Here is a 19,419-nt window from a genome sequence, read left to right as displayed (position 1 = left end):
GAATTATCTTGCATTGAGAAGCACAAGGTGATATGGAAATTCTGTCTGTAGATAGTCTATATATGCACATACAAATAATCACTTGATTTCGCAATTATCAAATGGCGAATAGGCTTTAAGTAAAACATCTTGCATACCCTCACACCTCATGTTAACTTAGTATGTTGTTGTTTTGCTTGCTTTGTCACTGTTTGGGACACCTTATTACTAATCGCTCTGAACTGTAATAGTGTAATTAACTGTAACAATTAACTAACCAGGCAGCCTCCCAATGTATAGCACAGAAGGGCTGCCACATATCCGGCTTCCTCTTTATGCTAATATGAGATAAATGTTTAACCAAACATTTGCCTCCTGTTGGTGGTGAGCTCTGTGGGAGTTGGGAACGGCTGCAAACTGTATAGTCCAGAATGGTCAAAGGTACAAAGAAAAATTGCATCACAGAACTCCTGATAGGAAACAAAGTGGACAGATAAACCGCAATCTCGGTATTACTGCTTTGATGTGGATCTAGAATTGTACACACCTCGTTGGTGCAGATCTTCTCAGCATGGCCACGAGGATGGTTTCCACCGAGTCATGGTAAGTCTGAGCAGTGAAGTCGGAACAGCTCGATTGCTTTAGGTGGGTTGTACTGCACTTTGTAATGCTGGATTCCAGACAGCTGATATATGATATGGAATCAACAGTGTGCCATAAAAATGCAGGCAAAACGCCACAATACAAAGCAAACATGGGGTTTCCGACTCTGCGTTTGCCTCTTAACACTAATGTGGAGGAAAGGGGAAGCAGAAAAGGGGAAGCGTTTCCACCCAGAGACACAACTTTTGAGTGGTCTAAAGATATGTTAAATAAATAAATAAAGCGGCAAGGTAAAAATCAGCTTTTGAGAAGGGATGCCTGACCCAGAGGTCCACAAAGCAACTAAAATATGAAAGCACAAAGAACAATTAGAAGCCATACAGGCATAACTTTGCAGCAGCAGATTTTAGCCATGTTTTGCTTTGGTCAGGCTCCAAGAGCAGAAATAAGCCAAGCTGAGGAAAAAGAGTTAGGGTGGGGAAAACGTTTTGTGTGTGCAGAGGAGGGCATTTGCAGGGGAGTATCAGTGGGCTGTGGGAAAGTTTGGTATCTACCTCCCAGCCACCCATTCTCCTGTACAAATTCCAGAACCCAGTCTTGCATGTTCATTACCACAGCAAAAACAGATTTGGGGATTTATAGTTGCCAGTTTAACACACACTCTCTCCCTGGGAAGCACTGACTTAATTGTGTTAGTTTCTGGTACAGTGTGGTTGCTACTTGCTACTACTGGTGGGCATAAGAGCCTGTCTCCAAGATCAGTCAAGGTGTTCTCCAAACACATTTTAGTTTTCCCACAAGATTTCCACAAGACCTTTTTCATTCTCAACTAGCTTGAAGCTTTTCAGGCATGATGGGGCAAGGAGGAGATAGGGAGGAAGCATGGCCACCCTTTCCACAGCCCATTTCTGAGCCTCTATCCCACTCCTCACACCAGCTTCTCCACCCTTCACTCAGCAAATATGCTCTGCACCCCCCCACTTCACTCACCACGATAGTTTTTCTCTGCCATTCTATTGTAGCAGGGCTAATCCTAGCAACCAAGCAAAGGGCAGGCCCAGTTCTGCAGAAGTAGGCTTGTCCCTGTCCCTTTCCCTCTGACCATAACAGTGAGAACCTTAGTGGCAGCTGGGACAGTGAGGAGAGTGCAGGGATATATTATCCCACCCCGCAACTTCACGCTTATCACTGAGGCTCTTGTTGTAGGCAGAGCAAGGTACATAGCAAGGCCTGCTTTTCCAGAGACCCTGTCATATTCCATTGCCTTTTTTCCTGCATAGCTTCTCCCAGATCCTCCTCCTGGGTTGTCAAGGAAAACACATTGGGGCTATGCACACGGCCACATGTGCCTTTGGGTGGGGGTGGGGGCAAAGGCAGGGTTCAACCTACCTTCCCCCAGATGACCACTCACAGCCCCAAAGGCACACAAGCAGTGTACCCACACAGGCTGGGGCTTTATATTTATTTTATTTTTTACATTTATATCCCTCTCTTCCTCCAAGGAGCTTATTTTTATCCTCACAACAACCCTGTGAGGTAAGTTAGGCTGAGAGATACATGACTGGCCCAGAGTCATCCCATGAGTTTCATGGTTGGATGAGGATTTGAACTCGGGACTTGCTGTCCTGGCCTCTGGAAATCCCACGACACGACATGTGTGATGCATTGGGGGATTCCCCCAGAAGACAGGCACAATGAAGTGTGGGGCTGGGTTGGAAGCAGCCTGGCTCGCACACGAGCAGCAAGCCTGGGTTAAGGGAGCACTGCTCCCTTAACCTTGGCTAGCAGCTGGGCAAAAAAGGCCAGGCTAGGTGGTGCTGGCCCCCAGGATCAGGCCGTATCCCAGCGGTTCTCATGTGCAGCCTAACCCAGGCTGGGCATCCCTAGCCTGACTTAGGCTGTGCATGAGAATGGCCTCATTATCTCAGCCGCTGCAATCTTAGAGCTGCATTGTCTTCTGGGGGTTATTTTACAAAGACAGCAGTATGTGGCCCTCCCTGTTTATGTCTAAGTGTTTTTCAGCAGCGTTATTCCTTCAGCCTCTTGACTGCCCTTCGTGCTATCTGGGGGGAAATCTGTTGGAAGCGACTCTGAACATTAGACCAGGCCCAGATAAAACACAACGTATCAGTTCCCATGAGCCTTGTCAATACAATTAGTAATCCATTAGCATGGCCAGTGGCAGTCTTTCAATTACACTTTGCAGATATTTAACTATAGCCATGTTCTTCATTGTAAGGCCCTGTTTTATAGCTGCTTCTCTCACAAAGCCACAGTAATCTTATATAGATATAAATAAGAGTTTATTCAGAAACAACTCCATGTTCTCCTTCTCCATTCCTTCCCTTTTTTCTTTTTTAACTCCACCTCTGCCTCCACACTCTCTATAGGATCCTCACTGGGACAAATGTTTAAATAGCAGAACAAAAGATACTGGATAGAATACTACAGGCCCAGGAGTAGGGGTGTGCATGGAACCGCAGAGCTGCGGTCCGGCAGTGGCGTGGGGGGGTTCCTTTAAGGGCGGAGGAGGGTTTACTTACCCCTCCCCCCACTTTCCCCCCTCCAGTGCGTGTATTCTCTTTAGTAATTGGGGCGGCAGGATACCTCCCTGCCGCCCCTTCTCCCACTTGACTGCAAAAGGCTGCAAAAAGCCTTTTGCGTCTATGCATGTCGCTCACGCTTCATGTCTCCGCGACGTGTGTGTGGCCACGCGCGTGCACGTCGCGGAGACGTGAAGCGACGCGTGCACGCGCAAAAGGCTTTTTGCAGCCTTTTGCAGTCAGGCGGGGGAAGGGGTGGCAGGGAGGTATCCTGCCGCCCCAATTACTAAAGAGAATACACGTGCTGGGGGGGGAGTGGGGGGAGGGGTAAGTAAACCCACCCCCACCCTTAAAGAAGCCCCCCACTCTAATCCCTCCGTACCCCGAACCGCCCATGTCCAGACCGGTCCGGAGGCCAGTAGAATGGCCTCCGGACCAGTCCGGGCACATCACTACCCAGGAGCTAGTGGTGGCTCCCATCAAGCCTAAATGTGGCCCCCTGACTACTTGTTTATTGGGCCTGTGTGAAGCCTTGGCCTAAGCTGAATACACTGCATAGTCCCCCTGGCACCATGCAGAGGTGACCATTCTCACTGTGTAGTGCTATGATGTGCCCGGTGTTGGGGGGCTCCTTTAAGGGAAATGGAGCCCTCTTGAGCCCCTGCACCATCTTGGAAGACATGCACAGAGTGCTGGAAGCACCGCCTTCCCCCGAGCTTTCCTCCCAGAGCTCTTACAAGAGGGCTCCATTTCTCTTAAAAGACCCTCCCAGCATGGAGAAAAGGACAGTAGTGTGCAGAGGTCAGCACAGTGGGAAATGGCTCTCACATTAAAAGGTTTTGTTTTGTTTTGCATTGCTTTGCTTTGCTTTGCTTTGCCATAGTGGCTCCTGCTTGAAAAATACTGAAGATCACTGAACTATAGGAATGCTGTTTTTTGTTAACTCCAAGAGAAGTATCTAAAACTAGCTTGACCCATGCAGAGCATCTGTGCACTAGCACTTGAAAGTGGGCAGTGGTGGCTGAGAAGGAAAGAGGACGCGGGGGGGAAGACGACGCTGCTCCGGGCCCAGTGGGTTGTCAGTTTCCCCCCTTGTGAACTACACCTGGTTTCGCACTCTGTACATGCTCAGAGGGAAAGAAGCAAAGTCACATCATACACAAACTGAATTGGTTCTTGGAGATGCTGATCATGTAGGATCTTGGCGCGCAAACAGAGATAGAGAGAGACACACTCAGAAAGTTCAATGGGCTTTATTATAAAAAGTTGCTCATTAGGATAAAATAAAAACATGTTTCCGATTCAAGTGCAGTGTAATGTGCCTAACTAACATATGTTTGTGCAATTAGTAATTACACATATCTAGCAATCTAACAAATCCTAATAAAACATTTAGAGAGAAGCAGATAAAGAAGGAAGAAGGAAGGGAAGGCTTAGGAAGGGGGTGGCAGTAATTAGTAGGGAGGAGGGAAGAGGGATCGAAGGCTCTTGGAGCAGCATATTACCAGGGTCAGAGGCTTGAGAGTGGTGGGGCTTTCAGCTGAAGGAGAGAGGCTGTAGCTGGAGACAGGAGCTTGGGAGTGATGGTCAAGCAGGCAGTTTGCTCAGAGCAAGGCCAAGAGTGAGAGCACCATGGCTGGGGAAGTCTTGACTTTTCACTGCGCAGCAGAAGTCGCAGACAGTTCCTGTCCATGGACAGAGTTCCTGCTTGTTGCCCCGTGGCTTAGCAGCAAATTCTGGGATGGCTCTTGAGCAAGTATGCTTGTTAGGCAAGATTGCTGACTCTGTCCAGTAAGCCTCATTCTTTATAGTTGTATCTTCTTTTGATCTCCATAGAGTCTATTCAAAATATCCTCACCCTTCTTGGGTTCCCAAAAGGTGACAATTTGCTGTTACTTTCTGGATATTGTCTTTTAATTATTCAGGATATTAGCTCAGTCCAGAGAGATCTGAACCCCAGTTTCTGTAAGCTGCTATTTAAGGGAGAGGACATTCTACTTTGCCCAAAGCAAATCTGCATCTCTGAGCTGCAAATGGGCATCTTCTCTTGTCCCCAGATTCCTGGCCTGGTCCCAGAAGGTGTTAAAAAGATGTTAATAAAAGGACTAAATCTACAGGTGTTTTCCTAGAGTAGAATTTTTATAGACAGCAATTGAGTATCCCCTTTGGGCAGAGCCCAGCCATCATTGAAAAGGATTAACATAGAATTCTTGCAACAGGAAAGGGGAGCTCAGCCTCTGGCCTCTTGAATAGACATTATCTGATATTGAGTTACATTTTAGCATATTGATAGTTCAGGCCTAGCCCTTGTGTTTCTTTGGGTACCCATTTCACAGTACAATGCTGGATTGCCTCTTCCTTCACAGAGCAGTTAGCCGAGGCAGTCATGAGACCTGGGTGTCAGTTCACCTTGAGTTCAGGCATTAATTGATCTCTTAATAAAATGGAATCAGACACAGGCCTGAAATTCCACATACTTCTGGGTTGGTACCTCTGGGTCTAATGTTGGGGTACGGGTGCCCCCAACACCCTTCTGCCACCTCCTCTGCTGAGAGGCTGGGAGGACAGGCAAAGAGGCAAGCAGGCAGTGGGCCAGGGGGCAGGCGGTGTGAAGTGGCCCTGCCCTGCCCATAGAGACACGTGAGTGAGCGGCCTCCATTCTTGCCTGCATGGCTCCCCCCTCCCTCCTCCCTCCCTCCCTCCATTGTCCACTCAGCCCCTCCTGGGCCAGAGCTTAGCAGGCTGGCATGCGAGCATAGGCTGGGCCTTTGGCCTTGAAGGTGGTGGTGGCAGCAGGTGGGAGTGGTGGTGGTGGCCTGCATCCTCCCCTACTCTCAACACGAAGACAGCCAGAGGTGGTGAGTAACACCATTGAGTCCATCCAGGGTTCTCCCTCCTTCTCCTGCAGGCATGTGCTTCAGGAACCTCCAGAAGTCTTGCAAGAGGGAACTACAAACTCTCGTGAGATGTCCCATGTACCACGTACCACCTAAGCCTTTTCTATTTATAGATAACAAATTAGCTTGTTCTCGTGATCATAGACTGGGTAGGACAAGCATCCTACCCAGCTTCGAGAGCTATGTGCACTCCTGTTCTTCAACTGTGTGCAAGTAAAAACCTAGGCAGGAGGAGTGGGAAGTGGTCATGTGGAAGCCTCATGCTGAGGAGGAGGAGGCACTGTCCTACCCAGCACCTGTACCCAGCTGTTTAATGAAGCAGGAGGAAAAGCTGCCCTATTTAGCATAAGGCTCCTACATGATCACTTTCCCCTCCTCTTATCTAATTGTTTGCTCACATATGATTGAAAATCAGGAGCATGCACAGCTCCTGAAGCTGGGTAGAACACTTGTCCTACCCAGTTTTTGGTTGTGTGAACAGCCCTCATAGCTTGGAGAAAGGGACTCGGGAATAGCCATTTATCCTCTTCTGTAATAATCAGGTAAAAAGAGTCTGCAGTGGGCTTTTAAGAAGTGTTTTTTGTTTTGTTTTTTTAACATTCATGAATTCAGTTGTGAGTTGAATGAAGCATGGTGTGAAGGATAAAATGTTGGATTACAAGTGGGGACACCCAGGTTCAAATCCCTGCTCGGCCATGTTGCTCATCAGGCAGCTCAGGACAAGCACTCACTTGCAGCTTAACATAATTCACAAGATTATGAAGGGGACAAGAGAGAAGCACTCATATATACCATTCTGAGTACTTTGAAAGCAGGGCAGGATACCCATATGTTAGATAAATAAATAAGAACACAGAGCCATTATGAAGTACTCCAAGGGTTCTCAAACTTGGCTCTCCAAATGTTGGACTACAGCTCCCATCATCCTTGGGAGCTGTAGCTCAACAATATCTGAACACCCCAGTTTGAGAACCCTTGGAGTACTACTCCATCAGCTGCTTTTCATGTCCAGCAGTCATAAATAAAGAACAAAATGTGTATAAGAGGTCATAGAAATAAGAATATAGGAAGCTGCCCTATACCGAGTCAGACCCTTTTGTCAATCTAGCTCAGTATTGTCTACACAGACTGGCAGCGGCTTCTGAGCGGTGTCAGTAGCAAATATGTGTTGGGAATTAATTGCAAAAACAGTACATTGTAGAAGTTGAAGAAGCCTGTAGAAACATGGAGCACACTGTTGCATTCTCACTACTATTCCATCAAGTAGGTTAGACTGAGAGATAGTGATGACTAGATCCAAGGATGTCCAGTGAATTTCATGACTGAGTGAGGATCCGGACCCAAATTTCTCCAGTCCAAGTCACACTCTCTGATACTTCATCCTGGCCCCTTTAGAGGCATCTCAGGGGACCTCTTATATATTCCTTCTGGAAACTGGTTTGGGCTGCTGTGAAAAACTACACACTGAGCTCAGCAGACTTAGAAAGGCTGATGGAATTAAGCTTTGGTTGTGCTTGTAATATTCAGAATGTGCTGAATAATTTCACACATGTGTCTCAATGAGTTATTCTCCAGCTGAAGAGGAGCTATATAAAGAACTGCCTTTCTGAAACAGCTTTAAGAGAGCTGAAATCTTTATACAGCTTTAAGATAAATCAGTTCCCTGTCTTTGTCTTTCCTGAGCAGGCAACTGAAAAACGAAACTTGCAGAAGTTCAGTCGACCTGGATCTCTTTCTACACTATTCACTTCTCCCATCAGTAAGTAGACCCATTGGACTGAAAACTTGGAATTGCTGACTGTAGTATTACTTGGCAGACTACTTCATTAATGGCTTTTCTCCCTTTCTTATAGGTTGCCATCATTATGGTGCTGTCCTGCCTTGAAAAAAGAGCCAGGGGACATCAAGTAGATGAAAGATTCCCCCTTCTCAACAGGAGGTGTGGAACTGTGATGTGAGTCTTGGAGCTGCTTTGCTGTTGTTACCTTAAACCAGTTTGAAAAAGACATCACCTCCACCTTCGGTCGTAGGTTTTCAGTACCAAGTTTTAGTCTGGAGCTTTCCCAGACAACAGGCTTTACCGCGGAATTAAGAGGGGTGATATAATGTGAGTTACAGAGAGTTCAAATTTGCCAAAAAAAAACTGATGCAAAAAGTGGATTTTTTTTACCCCAGACATAAATCGGGCTAAGCTCCAATGCTCAACGAAAAACTCGAATCGTGTATGGCATACTCCCTGAAAGCTCACAGGGACTTCGATGTAAATCTGGAGGATATGCGAACACACATTTGCCCTTCCAAAGCAAAATCGCCATCTGGGGAAGCTTCAGGAGAAATACCAGTACAGGGGCCGTGTTGGAAGATTTGATGGAGGCAGCAGTTCCTAGGAAAGAACTAGGAAGTTTGCATGTTTGTTTGTTTGTTTGTTTGTTTAACATATTTTTATACTGCCCCAAACTTACGTCTCTGGTTTACAACACAATAAAAACAAAAAGAAAAACATTAGTTAAAGCAAAAACAAAAAGCTTAAAACATCACAACAATTTAAAAATTGTTAAAAAAAATTTAAAACAGCATTAAAACCATTAAAACAATATTAATTAAAAGCCTGGGTGAACAGATGCGTCTTTAAAGACTTTTTAAAAGCTGTCAGAAGATGGGGAGGCTTGAATGCAGAGGCTTGACAGAGATGTCAAGTTCTCACATGACATTTTAGGATAGATATTGTACATAGAGATGTAATCCTGGTAATGAGTTGCTGACACTTTCCTAGGAGAGTTTGAATGCCTTTTGTTCACAGACCGTTGGATTTTGTGGGTGCCTTTGACAATCGATGGTCACTGGGATTTGCCTTCGGAGCGACGGCCAACAAAGTCATGATTATGTTTTCAGAAGGGGACTTCCTTCTTTATGTGCCACAATGGGCTCAAGGTAAGAGACGTCTCAGAAATCTGTCTGGTGAATGACTCAGTTCAGCGACTAACAAGCTTCAAGGTCATAGATAATTGAATAAAAGGTTTTGATGTTGGGGCTGAGTCAAAACAGGAGGTGCTCTTCACAGAAAACCTCCCACTGTGGAAAGCACCTCCTTTTCAAGGATTAGGGGGCTGTTCCCATGCTCCCCACTTCCCTGAGGAGTTGAAGAGTTCCAGGGGAGCACTCCCAGGTTGGCTTCCTTTAGTGGAGAGATCACTTTGTGTTATATATATCTATATCTATCTATCTATCTATCTATATATCACACACACACACACACACACACACACACACACACACACACACACAAATATAAATAAAACATTTATTTCCCACTCTTCCTCCAAGGAGCCCACAGCGGTGTACTACATACTTGAGTTTCTCTCTCACAACAACCCTGTGAAGTAGGTTAGGCTGAGAGAGAAGTGACTGGCCCAGAGTCACCCAGCAAGTTTCATGGCTGAATGGGGATTTGAACTCGGGTCTCCCCGGTCCTAGTCCAGCACTCTAACCACTAGACCATGCTGGCTTCTTTCCAAAAATACAAGTTGAACGTCAGGTGATGGCAAATAGCCGAGCATTTCTATCATAGATCAGATTCCTGGACCACAAGGCGCTTCAGTTCTCTCCACTTCTTTCTCCTCACATCTCCATTCAGTCTGCTTCTCTCACTTAAAAGTACTAGGAACCACAGCTTATTTACCCTGACCACATACACATGCTTGGCTGAGGTGGGTGTGGGAGAAGATGAGTGAAAGAAAGATGATGCTTTCTTGCTTGCTTGCTTTCATTCAGAGAAGTCTCTGCAGATCTCTCGCACATTACCTGCATGTGCCTAACAAAAGAGTTGGATTTTTACATTATGGAACAAAGTGGGTGGGGCATTAATGGATCACACTCAACGGACATGTTAAATGTTATGCGCTTTCTCAGTCCCTGTCCCCTATGTACTGATAGCTGCAGTGCCTTCCAAAAATGGGGATTTCAGGACCCATTTTCTATCTCTTGACAGCCTTTGTACTTCTAATTGGTGCCTTTGAAGTGGGTCTCTCCTCCTACCCATTCTTTGCTTGCCTTTCAACATGCTTCCAGATCACAGGAGCCACACTTGGATTCCTTTACACAGGATTTTGGTGAGCAAGCTTATATTGGCCTGCATGCTTCTCAGAGGAATGATAGGCATTTAAGGAAGCTGCGGGAGGCAGGAAGAGGAAGAGAAATTAATATAATCTGTGTTCACTGGCTACTTATTTATTTATTATTTCAATGGAGATAATATGTTGAGATGATTCAGAGTTCTGCTGTAGAAATCTAGTTTCCCCAGCTTAATCTTAAAGGCTTACTTGCAGATTCTTCTGGAAAACAACCGTCATTCACTGCTAGGTGTGAGTAGGGTTGCAAACTTTCTTTCCAGCAAGGCTCTTGTGCTTTTAAAACCTGCATCATGGGCCTACATTCAGCAGATGAAGTGTTCTTTATCTCTGCCCTCGTACTAGGAAAACATCCAGCTGTTGAACATCTGCCTGTCAGGTGGCTCTTAAAGAAAATAGCTGAGTATCCGCTTTTACAAATATTTCCAATATAAGTAACATTCCCCAAATGTGGGTTCATTACTTTAAGTCAGGGATGTGCATGAAATGGATTTTGTGTTCTGTTTTGAATTTGAAACAGAACACAAAACAGCTGAACTGTTTTGCCAAAACAGCGGTCGAGCCGGCTATTTAAATAAAACAACTTGAAACATTTGTGCACATCGCGATAGTGTGCGAGCCTGTCTGACGTGCCTGGTACTTCCAGCTACTTCCAGCTGAAGAGGGGAAGGGGTGGCAGGGAGGTATGCTGCCGCTCCGAGGAATTTTACAGAACTCCAGTGCCGGAGGGTAAATGCACCCTCCCACATCCTTAAAATCCTACCCCCCATCCCTTCGAGCCACCCCTGACTGGTTCTGTGCACATCCCTACAGCAAGGTGCCATTCACATTTCCAATTCCTTCTTTTGGATTTTATCTTTGCGTTATAGTGCTACAATGTTATAAGAAAAATAGCTGTATTTTCCCATAAAAATAGTTGTCTTCATTGTAGGAGTTTGAGATTCTGGGGATCATCTTCAATACGATCCTGCCAAGTCGAAGCATTTTACCCCTGTTTAGTGTTTAATCTGGAAAGCGCCCTGTCCTGACGTATCCTCTTCTTCAGAGAGGCACAGTATAGGGCTCTCTGTGCCTCCCAGTCCCTTTGAATACATTTTAAATTTGAAATTCCCTCTTTTTGTGTTCCCCCTCCCTCTTCCCTCCCTCCAGCCAATGGGGGTGCAGTTGCTCATGACAACACTTGATTTGTATGATAGCAAGCAAACCCTAGAAGCAAGGAGATTGCAAGCTAATTGGAAGCCAGTGCCAGAAAACCAATCAGCAAGGGAAAAATAGACCCTGCAAATGGTGCTTGGAACGTGGAAACATTTTGAACGAAAGGTGGTTTGTTCTGCTCCAAGCTCGAAACAGACTCTTTATTTAAAGGGTGTTCTGTTTCAAGCTTGAAACACTTGAAATGGCCCATTTCACGTCAAAATGTTTCACTGGCGAAACATTCTGCACATTCCTACTTAAAGTATTTGCACTCTTACAGTGGCATAGTGATGTTGGCAGTGACCTGTGTTCCAAATGCAGTTGCTGCCACAGCCCCCTTTGCCCCCTGCCACCCCGGTTCCATAGCTACTATCTCTGTGATGGCTCACTTTCTTGTCCCCTCCTCTTCCAGTGCCACTACTGGGGGCTGGAAGTGGAGGAGAGGCAGCCCCTAGTGGATAGTGGCTTGTATTTCTTGAACATGTTGGCTCAGTTATAGTTTTTTCCCTGCACTCTTGTGCAAGACCTCTAGTGCGTCCTTAGGAGCCTATAGAAAAGGGTTTCTCAACGTGTGGGTCCCCAGATGTGATTGGACTTCAGCTCCCATAATCCCCAGCCCCAGTGGCCTTTGGTAGGAATTATGGGAGTTGAAGTCCAATTACATCTGGGGATCCACACGTTGAGAATCCCTGCTATAGAAGCATGGGCAGCTGAGAATGGCCAGCATTATGAACATGTCAGCCACTGTCTGTGTGTGTGTGTGTGTGTGTGAACAAAGGGGGCTGTGGCGGCAACTGCGTTTAGAACCTACACACACCGGGAACAGTTATGAGTTTTCTGTCCTAAGCCAGGTAGGTCTTAATCTTGCTATCTGGTTGATGCTGGTGAATTTCTGTGTCTGTTTAGATCACTGAAGGAACGGCTCATGGATAGAAAGGATACCTGATCATATTAGTTCAGCTTCAGAATGATCCTACCGTTAACACTACCTTTTTATTTTCCAGGTTGGTGATCATGGTTATGCACATTGTACAGTGCCCACATGGACAAGTGAGTGTGCGGCTATGCTAAAATATTGATTGCACATTTTTATAAAAGAGGTGGCACTGACAGTAGGAGATGTTAAATTAAAGAGATTTAAGTACTTGAAGTGCTTAGTGCTGATGAAATGAAATCCAGATACCTTGACTTATTCCTCTTGTACTTATGTAGCACTTTTCCTGAGTGCTCAGAGTGCTACAGTATCTTGGGAATTCTTATAACAACCTTGTAAGATAGGCTAGCATTATGATGATGATGCCCTCACCTCTTGCCTGTGGACTTCTCAGAGGCATCTGGTGGGCCACTGTTGGGAAACAGGATGCTGGATTAGATAGGCCTTGGGCCTGACCCAGGAGGGCTGTTCTTGTGCTCTTATATTCTTATTCCCATCTATAAATGGGGACTGGAGTGGAGAACTGAGGCTGAGGGAGAGAAACTTGTCCAAGGCCACCTAGTGAATTTGTGACTGAAGTAAGATTTGAACTTGGGACTTCCAAGATTATATACCAGTATCTTAACCACTGCAACACCATTTAAGTTGTAGAGTGGGCCTTATTTTGCAAAGCCAGTCAAAGGTCTTGCACCAGATGTGTAGGACAGGGATCCAAACAAGGGTGGCTCGAGGTGGGGGGGATGGGGCAATCATCCCCTCAAACAAGTACTTGCCTCCCACCTGCCCCTCCATTTCTGTTTCATAAATCTAATATGTGGGACGCAGCTTGCCCACCCATAAAGGCACTTCACCCCTTTTGTGCTTGCTCTCTGTCCCCACCGCCTCTGGTACTGCCACAGGCTCCAAAGCAGAAAAACATGAGTTCTTAATAGTGTAGCTGCTGTTGCTCTTTGGGGAGGAGGGTGACAACTCTATGCAGCTGCCGGTAGCATAATTAGAATGGGGTGGTAGTAGTACCTGGCCAAGGTGCAACCTGGGAAAGGGTGCAAAACCAATCTCCGTGAGATCACTTAATATATCCACACTTGTAAATATGAAATATACAACGTGTTCTGTTCAGTTTGGAGAATTTAGACATGTTTTCAAGGTAGGAGAAGAAAAGCCAGCTATCGGTTTCCTGGAGGCTTTGGGAAAGCAGACAGTCAGGAGCAACCCCATTGCAGGTCGTATTAGCTGTGTGCTTATAGGCCATAAAATCCTTTCTGGAATGGAATACAGTTGGTGGGATAGGATAGGAGGAGAGAATCGTCCCCCGCTGATTGGGAAGTAATGTGGTGCTAAGGCCTGAGAGAGAAGTAATTATCAGTTTGCTCTCACCATAGAAATGACTCATTGCAGCACAAAGGTGCCCTTTGTAATTCAGCTTTTTCTGCACAGATAATAGGGCACTACGAAAAGATAATGTTTTACTGGCCCTCTTTGCTCTGTCTGGTTTTCCTGCTAAGCAGATTTGTCCATATATTTGTGAAAACATTATGGATCAGATTCAGGCTGCACCTTCTAAATGTGAGTATTCTTGGGTAACATGCATTCATTTTCTGCTCATTTTGGACATTCTCATCTTGACCCTTAAGGTATCTTCTGTTGCCTCTTTACAGTTCAACAATCCTAACTTTGAGAATAGACAGACATTCTTAATAATGGATTCTTTGCCCATGGTTTTGGCTTTAAACTGCTCTGAGCCATTTTGGAAGGGCGGTATATCAATCAATCAATCAATCAATCAATCAATTAATCAATCAAATAAATATGACTTGCCTTGCACACATATATATGTGCTAACTACACATCAGATCAGTCTTGCCCCCCACCCCCAATTGTGCTTTAGGTGGGCTGACCACCTATTTTTAAAATATAAATATTTTCAAATGACATGTATAATTTGATATATACTTTTCAACGCCTCATTGAAAAACATGCACATCTAAAAAACAGTTGTTACACTGTTCCAGGAATATGAGAGAGGCATATTGTGATGTCACAGGCATTGACCAATGGGCACTTGCTATTGCTGCCTCCTCTCCCCTCCTCACATACTGGAAACTTTCAGAACTCACTCTAGGATATTTTCAAGGCCGCATAGATGCTTTCAAACCATCACCAGCCATACTTGCAATGACTTCACCCTAGAATATCTGCAATCTGTTTTCACTCTTGCATCAAAATACTGGATGTTTTAAAATTCCATACCCATTTTCTTGGAAGAGAGACACAAGAAGGTGTCTTCATGCTTGATAATTTAGGAGATGGCTTTGATGGGTTTTATGTTCTTTCAAAGGCTTCTATACAGTGATCAGAATACTCCATAATCTGTATTTCAGAAGGTAACTTTCTCAAATCCTGCTGACATATCATTATCTTTAAGATTTCAAAGTGACCTCTTTCTAACTGTCCGTGAGTCAGAGGATCACCTCTGTCCCTCAGTTTATAGTCTGTCAACTGAAAAGTGTGATTCCTGGAATAAGCAGCTCTTTCCTTCTCCCCACAGGAGGAAACATCTTTCCTGGAGGTACATCAAGCACAATATGTCCAGCAACTGTTAAGGAAGCCTCCACTGCAGTAAGAATAGTCATTCTGTTCCAGGAACATTTCCCTTTAAGTCTAAAAAAAAGAAAAGGGCAGAGTCTTCTCACACCCTGCAACTCTCCCCATATTCTTGGCACATGGGGCAGCCCAAGAGAGACCTGTGTGCCTAATGCTGCCCTTGCCTCTCCACTCAGGGGCTTAGCTAGGGGAGAGGGGACCTGTGTTCATCCCTCTCTCCGGTGGCCCCTTGGAGTGAGGGAGATAATGAAGAAAATAGGGAAAGGTGGATCTGGGGGCCCCTCAGGAGCGCGGAGGCCCAGTTTCTTTGAACCCATCTGCTCAATTATAGCTACATCCCTGTCTCCACTGCCTCTCCTCGTGCTGTGAATTCCATTGATTTCCTCCTTTGTAGCTGCCAGCACACAAAAAGCTGCTTTGTCTTGCTCCTTAACATGTTATATATGAAAAGGAAGAGGACAGATGGACTGGAGGATGAAGTATGGAGCAGAGGAGAGGAGCAGAGAGGGGAAGGTTAAGACATTCCACAATAATGTCTATCCCCTCATTTGCCTCTCCTCCACACTTCCTCTTCTGCTTCATCCTCTTCCTTTTCAAACACAGCACCCTGAGGAAATGGATGGAGCATCTCTTTACATGCTGGCAGAGGAGGTTGTTGTTGGTAGTGATGGTAGTAGTAGTGGCAGCAGGTGAGTAAATTGAGATGGTGGGCAGAGCAGCAGGTGTGGGGGAGGGAAGCAGCTGCTGACCACTCCCTAATAATTCACCATAGGCTCTTGAGGCTCTTGCCTCAATTTGCTGAATTAAGGAACATCCCTGCCAGTCCCTATGTTCTAGTATTTGTGCTTGGTAAAACACTGTTTGTAGTTTACCCCTAGTTTCCCTTTGAGGATGATGCTGGGATGTATTTTTTAAATGTTGATTGGGTACACATGTGTGTACTCGAGTTCTTCAGGTTTCAGTCCCTTCTCCTGGGTTTCTGGTTGTCACATATCTGAGTGGGAGACAGTTACATCTGAACTGTTGTGCACATGCCTGTAAATGCAAGCACACAAACACAACATAAAATGTCAGTGTACTGCTTCATTTCCATCCCCTCCATAGTCACCTTTCCAGATAGTAGGTTCAGTTTTCACCTTCTCAGAATTAGTCTTCAGAACAAATGAGTATAGACATATAATCTTAAAATACAAATTCACAATTATATAGATCAAATAATAAATATATCTAAAATTCATCACACACACCATACAATACAACTCATGCAGACATTAAAGTCCTTTTATCATTTGATTAAGACCTTATATGCAAATATAGTACATATGAGTCTTCATTGGATCAGACATCAGAATCACCATTGACTCTAGAACACTTTTCCAAATTATGGAAACTTTTACAGCAGATAAGGCTATCCTCTGTGAGTCAGACTGGTTCTCTCCTTGCTATAAAACATTTATTGGCAACCCAAATTATAGACAAATAGTAAATGTTGAGTGAATATGTTTGAGTTGCAGCTGTCTTGTAACCAAGATTCCTTCTGAGATAAAATGTTCCATTAAATGTTCTTAAGTTCAAGAAGGGGTTTAGTGGATTTTAGCCCAGCCTTTGTCTCAAAGCAAGCCCACATGGGGGGAAGAAAAATGCTGAATCATTCCCTCCACGTTTGCTCAACAAAGGCTGTTCCTTTAAAACTTAAACTGCTTCTTCCATAGTGCTGTCACCACATCCTAATTATTACAGAGTTTGCCCCACCCCCACCGGATTTGGGTGAGTGTCCAGGAAGTCTCTCCTTCCCTTCACTATTGGAAAAGTACACAAAAGCCTCTCCATGTTCAGCCTACATATGATAAGAAAACCCGGTAGAGTCACTGAACAGTCAAAATTGATATGTGTTGCACCAGAGTAGAACCCCTTTTTCCTGAGTTAAAAGTCCACTCAGAGGCAGGTAAAATACAGAGAACAAAAAGAGAAAAGCTTTATTAAAAATACTACAGACTGTTTCCATCTGAGGCTTTCTCAGCTTTTAGTTACAGGTACAAGAAACATGCAATATTTGCAAGAATACTTCAGAAAACACCCTCAGATGATATTGGGCTGGCACACTTTAAGACTTGTGGTTACCCAGTTGTATAGAACATAGATGTAAGACAATGCAAAAAGCCCCTTTGAGCGTCTACAGAGACTTTTACAATGCCCTAGATGGAAAGGGCGTTGGCTCAGTTTTCCTTAGCTTAAGTACGTTACAGATAAAACACAATTGTAAGGATTTGCAATTTGTAAGTTGTAAGGATTTGCAAAGCACACCAAAGTAAAGTCTAATGTTAGCTAACAAACTGTTCCCTAGATTAAGCATTTCCCCGAAGCCAAAGACCTGGCTTCTCTCCTGAACTCACCAAATCCATGGTAGAGACTTCAGGCCCCTGCGGTCCTAACTTCCCAGGATTGCAGCCCTCCTGGTTGCCGCCGTAGCCTGACCAGCCAACCTGTTGTTTGCCCTGCCTGGCTCCAACTGAGGACAAAGAACCCCTTCTCTTCTTGCTGAAAGGCCCTCCAGGACCCACCCGCTGTGTGCTGAGTGGCTATTCCCTAGCCTGTCAGTCAGGACAGGTTTCACTTCCGGTCAACTCTTTAGGGTAAGGGAGGGCCAATTGCTACAAGGGGAAATGGTTATTCATTTATTTATTTGTTAGGAATATTTGGGTGGGTTCACATGATCAGTCTGATGTTGGCTCCATGGGGATCTAAGAACATAAGAACAGCCCTACTGGATCAGGCCTAAGGCCCATCTAGTCCAGCATCCTGTTTCGCACAGTGGCCCACTTTAGCCATCCCTATGGCGTGCCACACACAGTCTTGTAGAACAATTGGGTAGAACCAGAACATGTCCCTGATCTCTGGTTGGCAACCCATCAACCTGACATGAAGTTGAGATCTATAATTTTAGCTTTGAACTTGCATTCACAGCATGGCCAGTAGTGGCTCTCCCTTCTCTCCCTGCAGCTCTCCATGCATTTAAAACACAGCACTGGCCGATTGACCTCCCAAATGGGGCCGTGCAAAATCATGTCCCCCGACTGAAATAAGGAGGTCAAATATAGAAGCAGTGGTGGCTAATGGCCTGAAATGCTGGTTCACGTGGGCAGGCACCTGTTGAGAGGATACTTCCTTATCAGAGGTGGGGGGCGAAATCACGCCCCCCACATCTGACGTCAGATGTGGGGCGCATGTCTGGGGCACAAGGTGCGGCCCCTGATTGGTGGCAGCCCGGGTTCTTTGAACCTGTTCGCCCAATGGCAGCTCTGCCCCTGTATGGGGGCGTGTGTGCTGTGGAAATCTCTAGATCCCACAGAGCCAACATTAGAGCAATCATGTGCACCAGCCCAATATATACTATCTAAAAGTTTTCAAAGTGGTTTACATAGCAAAAGAAATGAGAAAATGGTTCCCTGTCCATGAAGGGCTCGCAGTCAAACACAAGGAAAACATCAGCACCAGCCACTGGGAGGGATGTTATACTGGCCTGCATAGCTATAGTTGCTCTTCCTGTGCTAAATCTGAATGTAAGAGGGCCACTGCTGCTTTCAAAGTTGCTCCTTTGCCCAGTTTGCTTAAATTGTCAAGACTTACTTCTATGGAGAAGAAGCAGGGGTCAGCTCACACTGTGTTACTTGGCAGAGATGCAGGTTTGGGGTGGTATATACATATGTTTAAATAAATAAATAATGAAGATAGGGGTACATTGCAAAAACATGTGTCTCTCCATCTGTGTAATGTTGGAGGGTTTGAGGTTTGCTCATTTGTTAAGTATCCCCAATCTAGAATAGGGAGATCCAATGAGAAGAGGCCGACTGGGGTTCATTCATAACAGGTTAGTCCTACTTGCTCTCAAGACTTAATGCTATAGTAGACTCCTTTGTGGGGAAAAAAATCAAGATGGAACTTATTAACACCTCTCACACCATACCAGTGCCTCTCCCTCTAGACTTGTGTCTCAGAGCTGTGTTTTCTGATTAATAAATATCACTTCATCTGTCTCCCTTTGGCAGGGGAAAGATGGCATTTATGGACTGAAAGTAAACATAATAAGGAAGTCCAATAAGGAAGCAGTGGTGGCTAAAGTTTTGAAAAGCTAGTTCATGTGGGCAGGCACTTGTTGAGAGGACACTGCCCTGTCTGAGTCAGAGTCTCCCTTCTGCTTTTATGGCAGAGATGGAATCAAAGGAAGGTTATATCATTAGCAGGAGAGAGGTTAACGTGACACTTGAGAGGTTATTCTAGGAGACTTTTTGTCATGGCGAACCACCTTTCTTTCCGTTGTCACCCATTTTCTCAGTGTTGTTCATATATGTTCTTTCCTACTAAAAGGCAGTCTCAGAAATCCTGGATCCAGCGGAAGGTGTATGATTGGGACCCTTACTTTAGATTCCCCACCAGAATGATCAGCATGGCCGTGCTTGCCACTATTTGTTTGTATATCGTAAGTAAAGGCCCTGGACAGTATTGGAAAGTGTCTTTTTCCTCCTCCTCCTCCTCCTCCT

At 45.2% G+C, this 19,419-nt stretch overlaps 1 protein-coding gene across 6 annotated transcripts in view; it reads left to right on the top strand.

Moving 5' to 3' along the window:
- The first annotated feature begins 505 nt into the window (after positions 1–505).
- Positions 506–19,419, top strand: part of LOC128341840 (stimulated by retinoic acid gene 6 protein-like) — a 37,552-nt gene continuing 18,638 nt past the window's right edge. For 2 of the 6 annotated variants that reach the window (XM_053288430.1, XM_053288429.1), the window contains exons 1-9: positions 506–582; positions 7,709–7,781; positions 7,876–7,976; positions 8,823–8,953; positions 10,011–10,131; positions 12,348–12,393; positions 13,715–13,843; positions 14,826–14,896; positions 19,247–19,358. In XM_053288430.1, the coding sequence (XP_053144405.1) occupies positions 551–582; positions 7,709–7,781; positions 7,876–7,976; positions 8,823–8,953; positions 10,011–10,131; positions 12,348–12,393; positions 13,715–13,843; positions 14,826–14,896; positions 19,247–19,358 (816 nt within the window). In that variant the 5' untranslated portion in view covers positions 506–550. The remainder of the gene's footprint in view (positions 583–7,708; positions 7,782–7,875; positions 7,977–8,822; positions 8,954–10,010; positions 10,132–12,347; positions 12,394–13,714; positions 13,844–14,825; positions 14,897–19,246; positions 19,359–19,419) is intronic. The other 4 variants (XM_053288431.1, XM_053288428.1, XM_053288427.1 and 1 more) reach the window with 4 other exon arrangements.

This window comes from Hemicordylus capensis, chromosome 2, assembly GCF_027244095.1.
Source record: "Hemicordylus capensis ecotype Gifberg chromosome 2, rHemCap1.1.pri, whole genome shotgun sequence".
Lineage (NCBI taxonomy): Eukaryota > Metazoa > Chordata > Lepidosauria > Squamata > Cordylidae > Hemicordylus > Hemicordylus capensis.
Note: the sequence above shows the minus strand (reverse complement) of the source record. Positions and strands in the feature narration are given on the sequence as shown.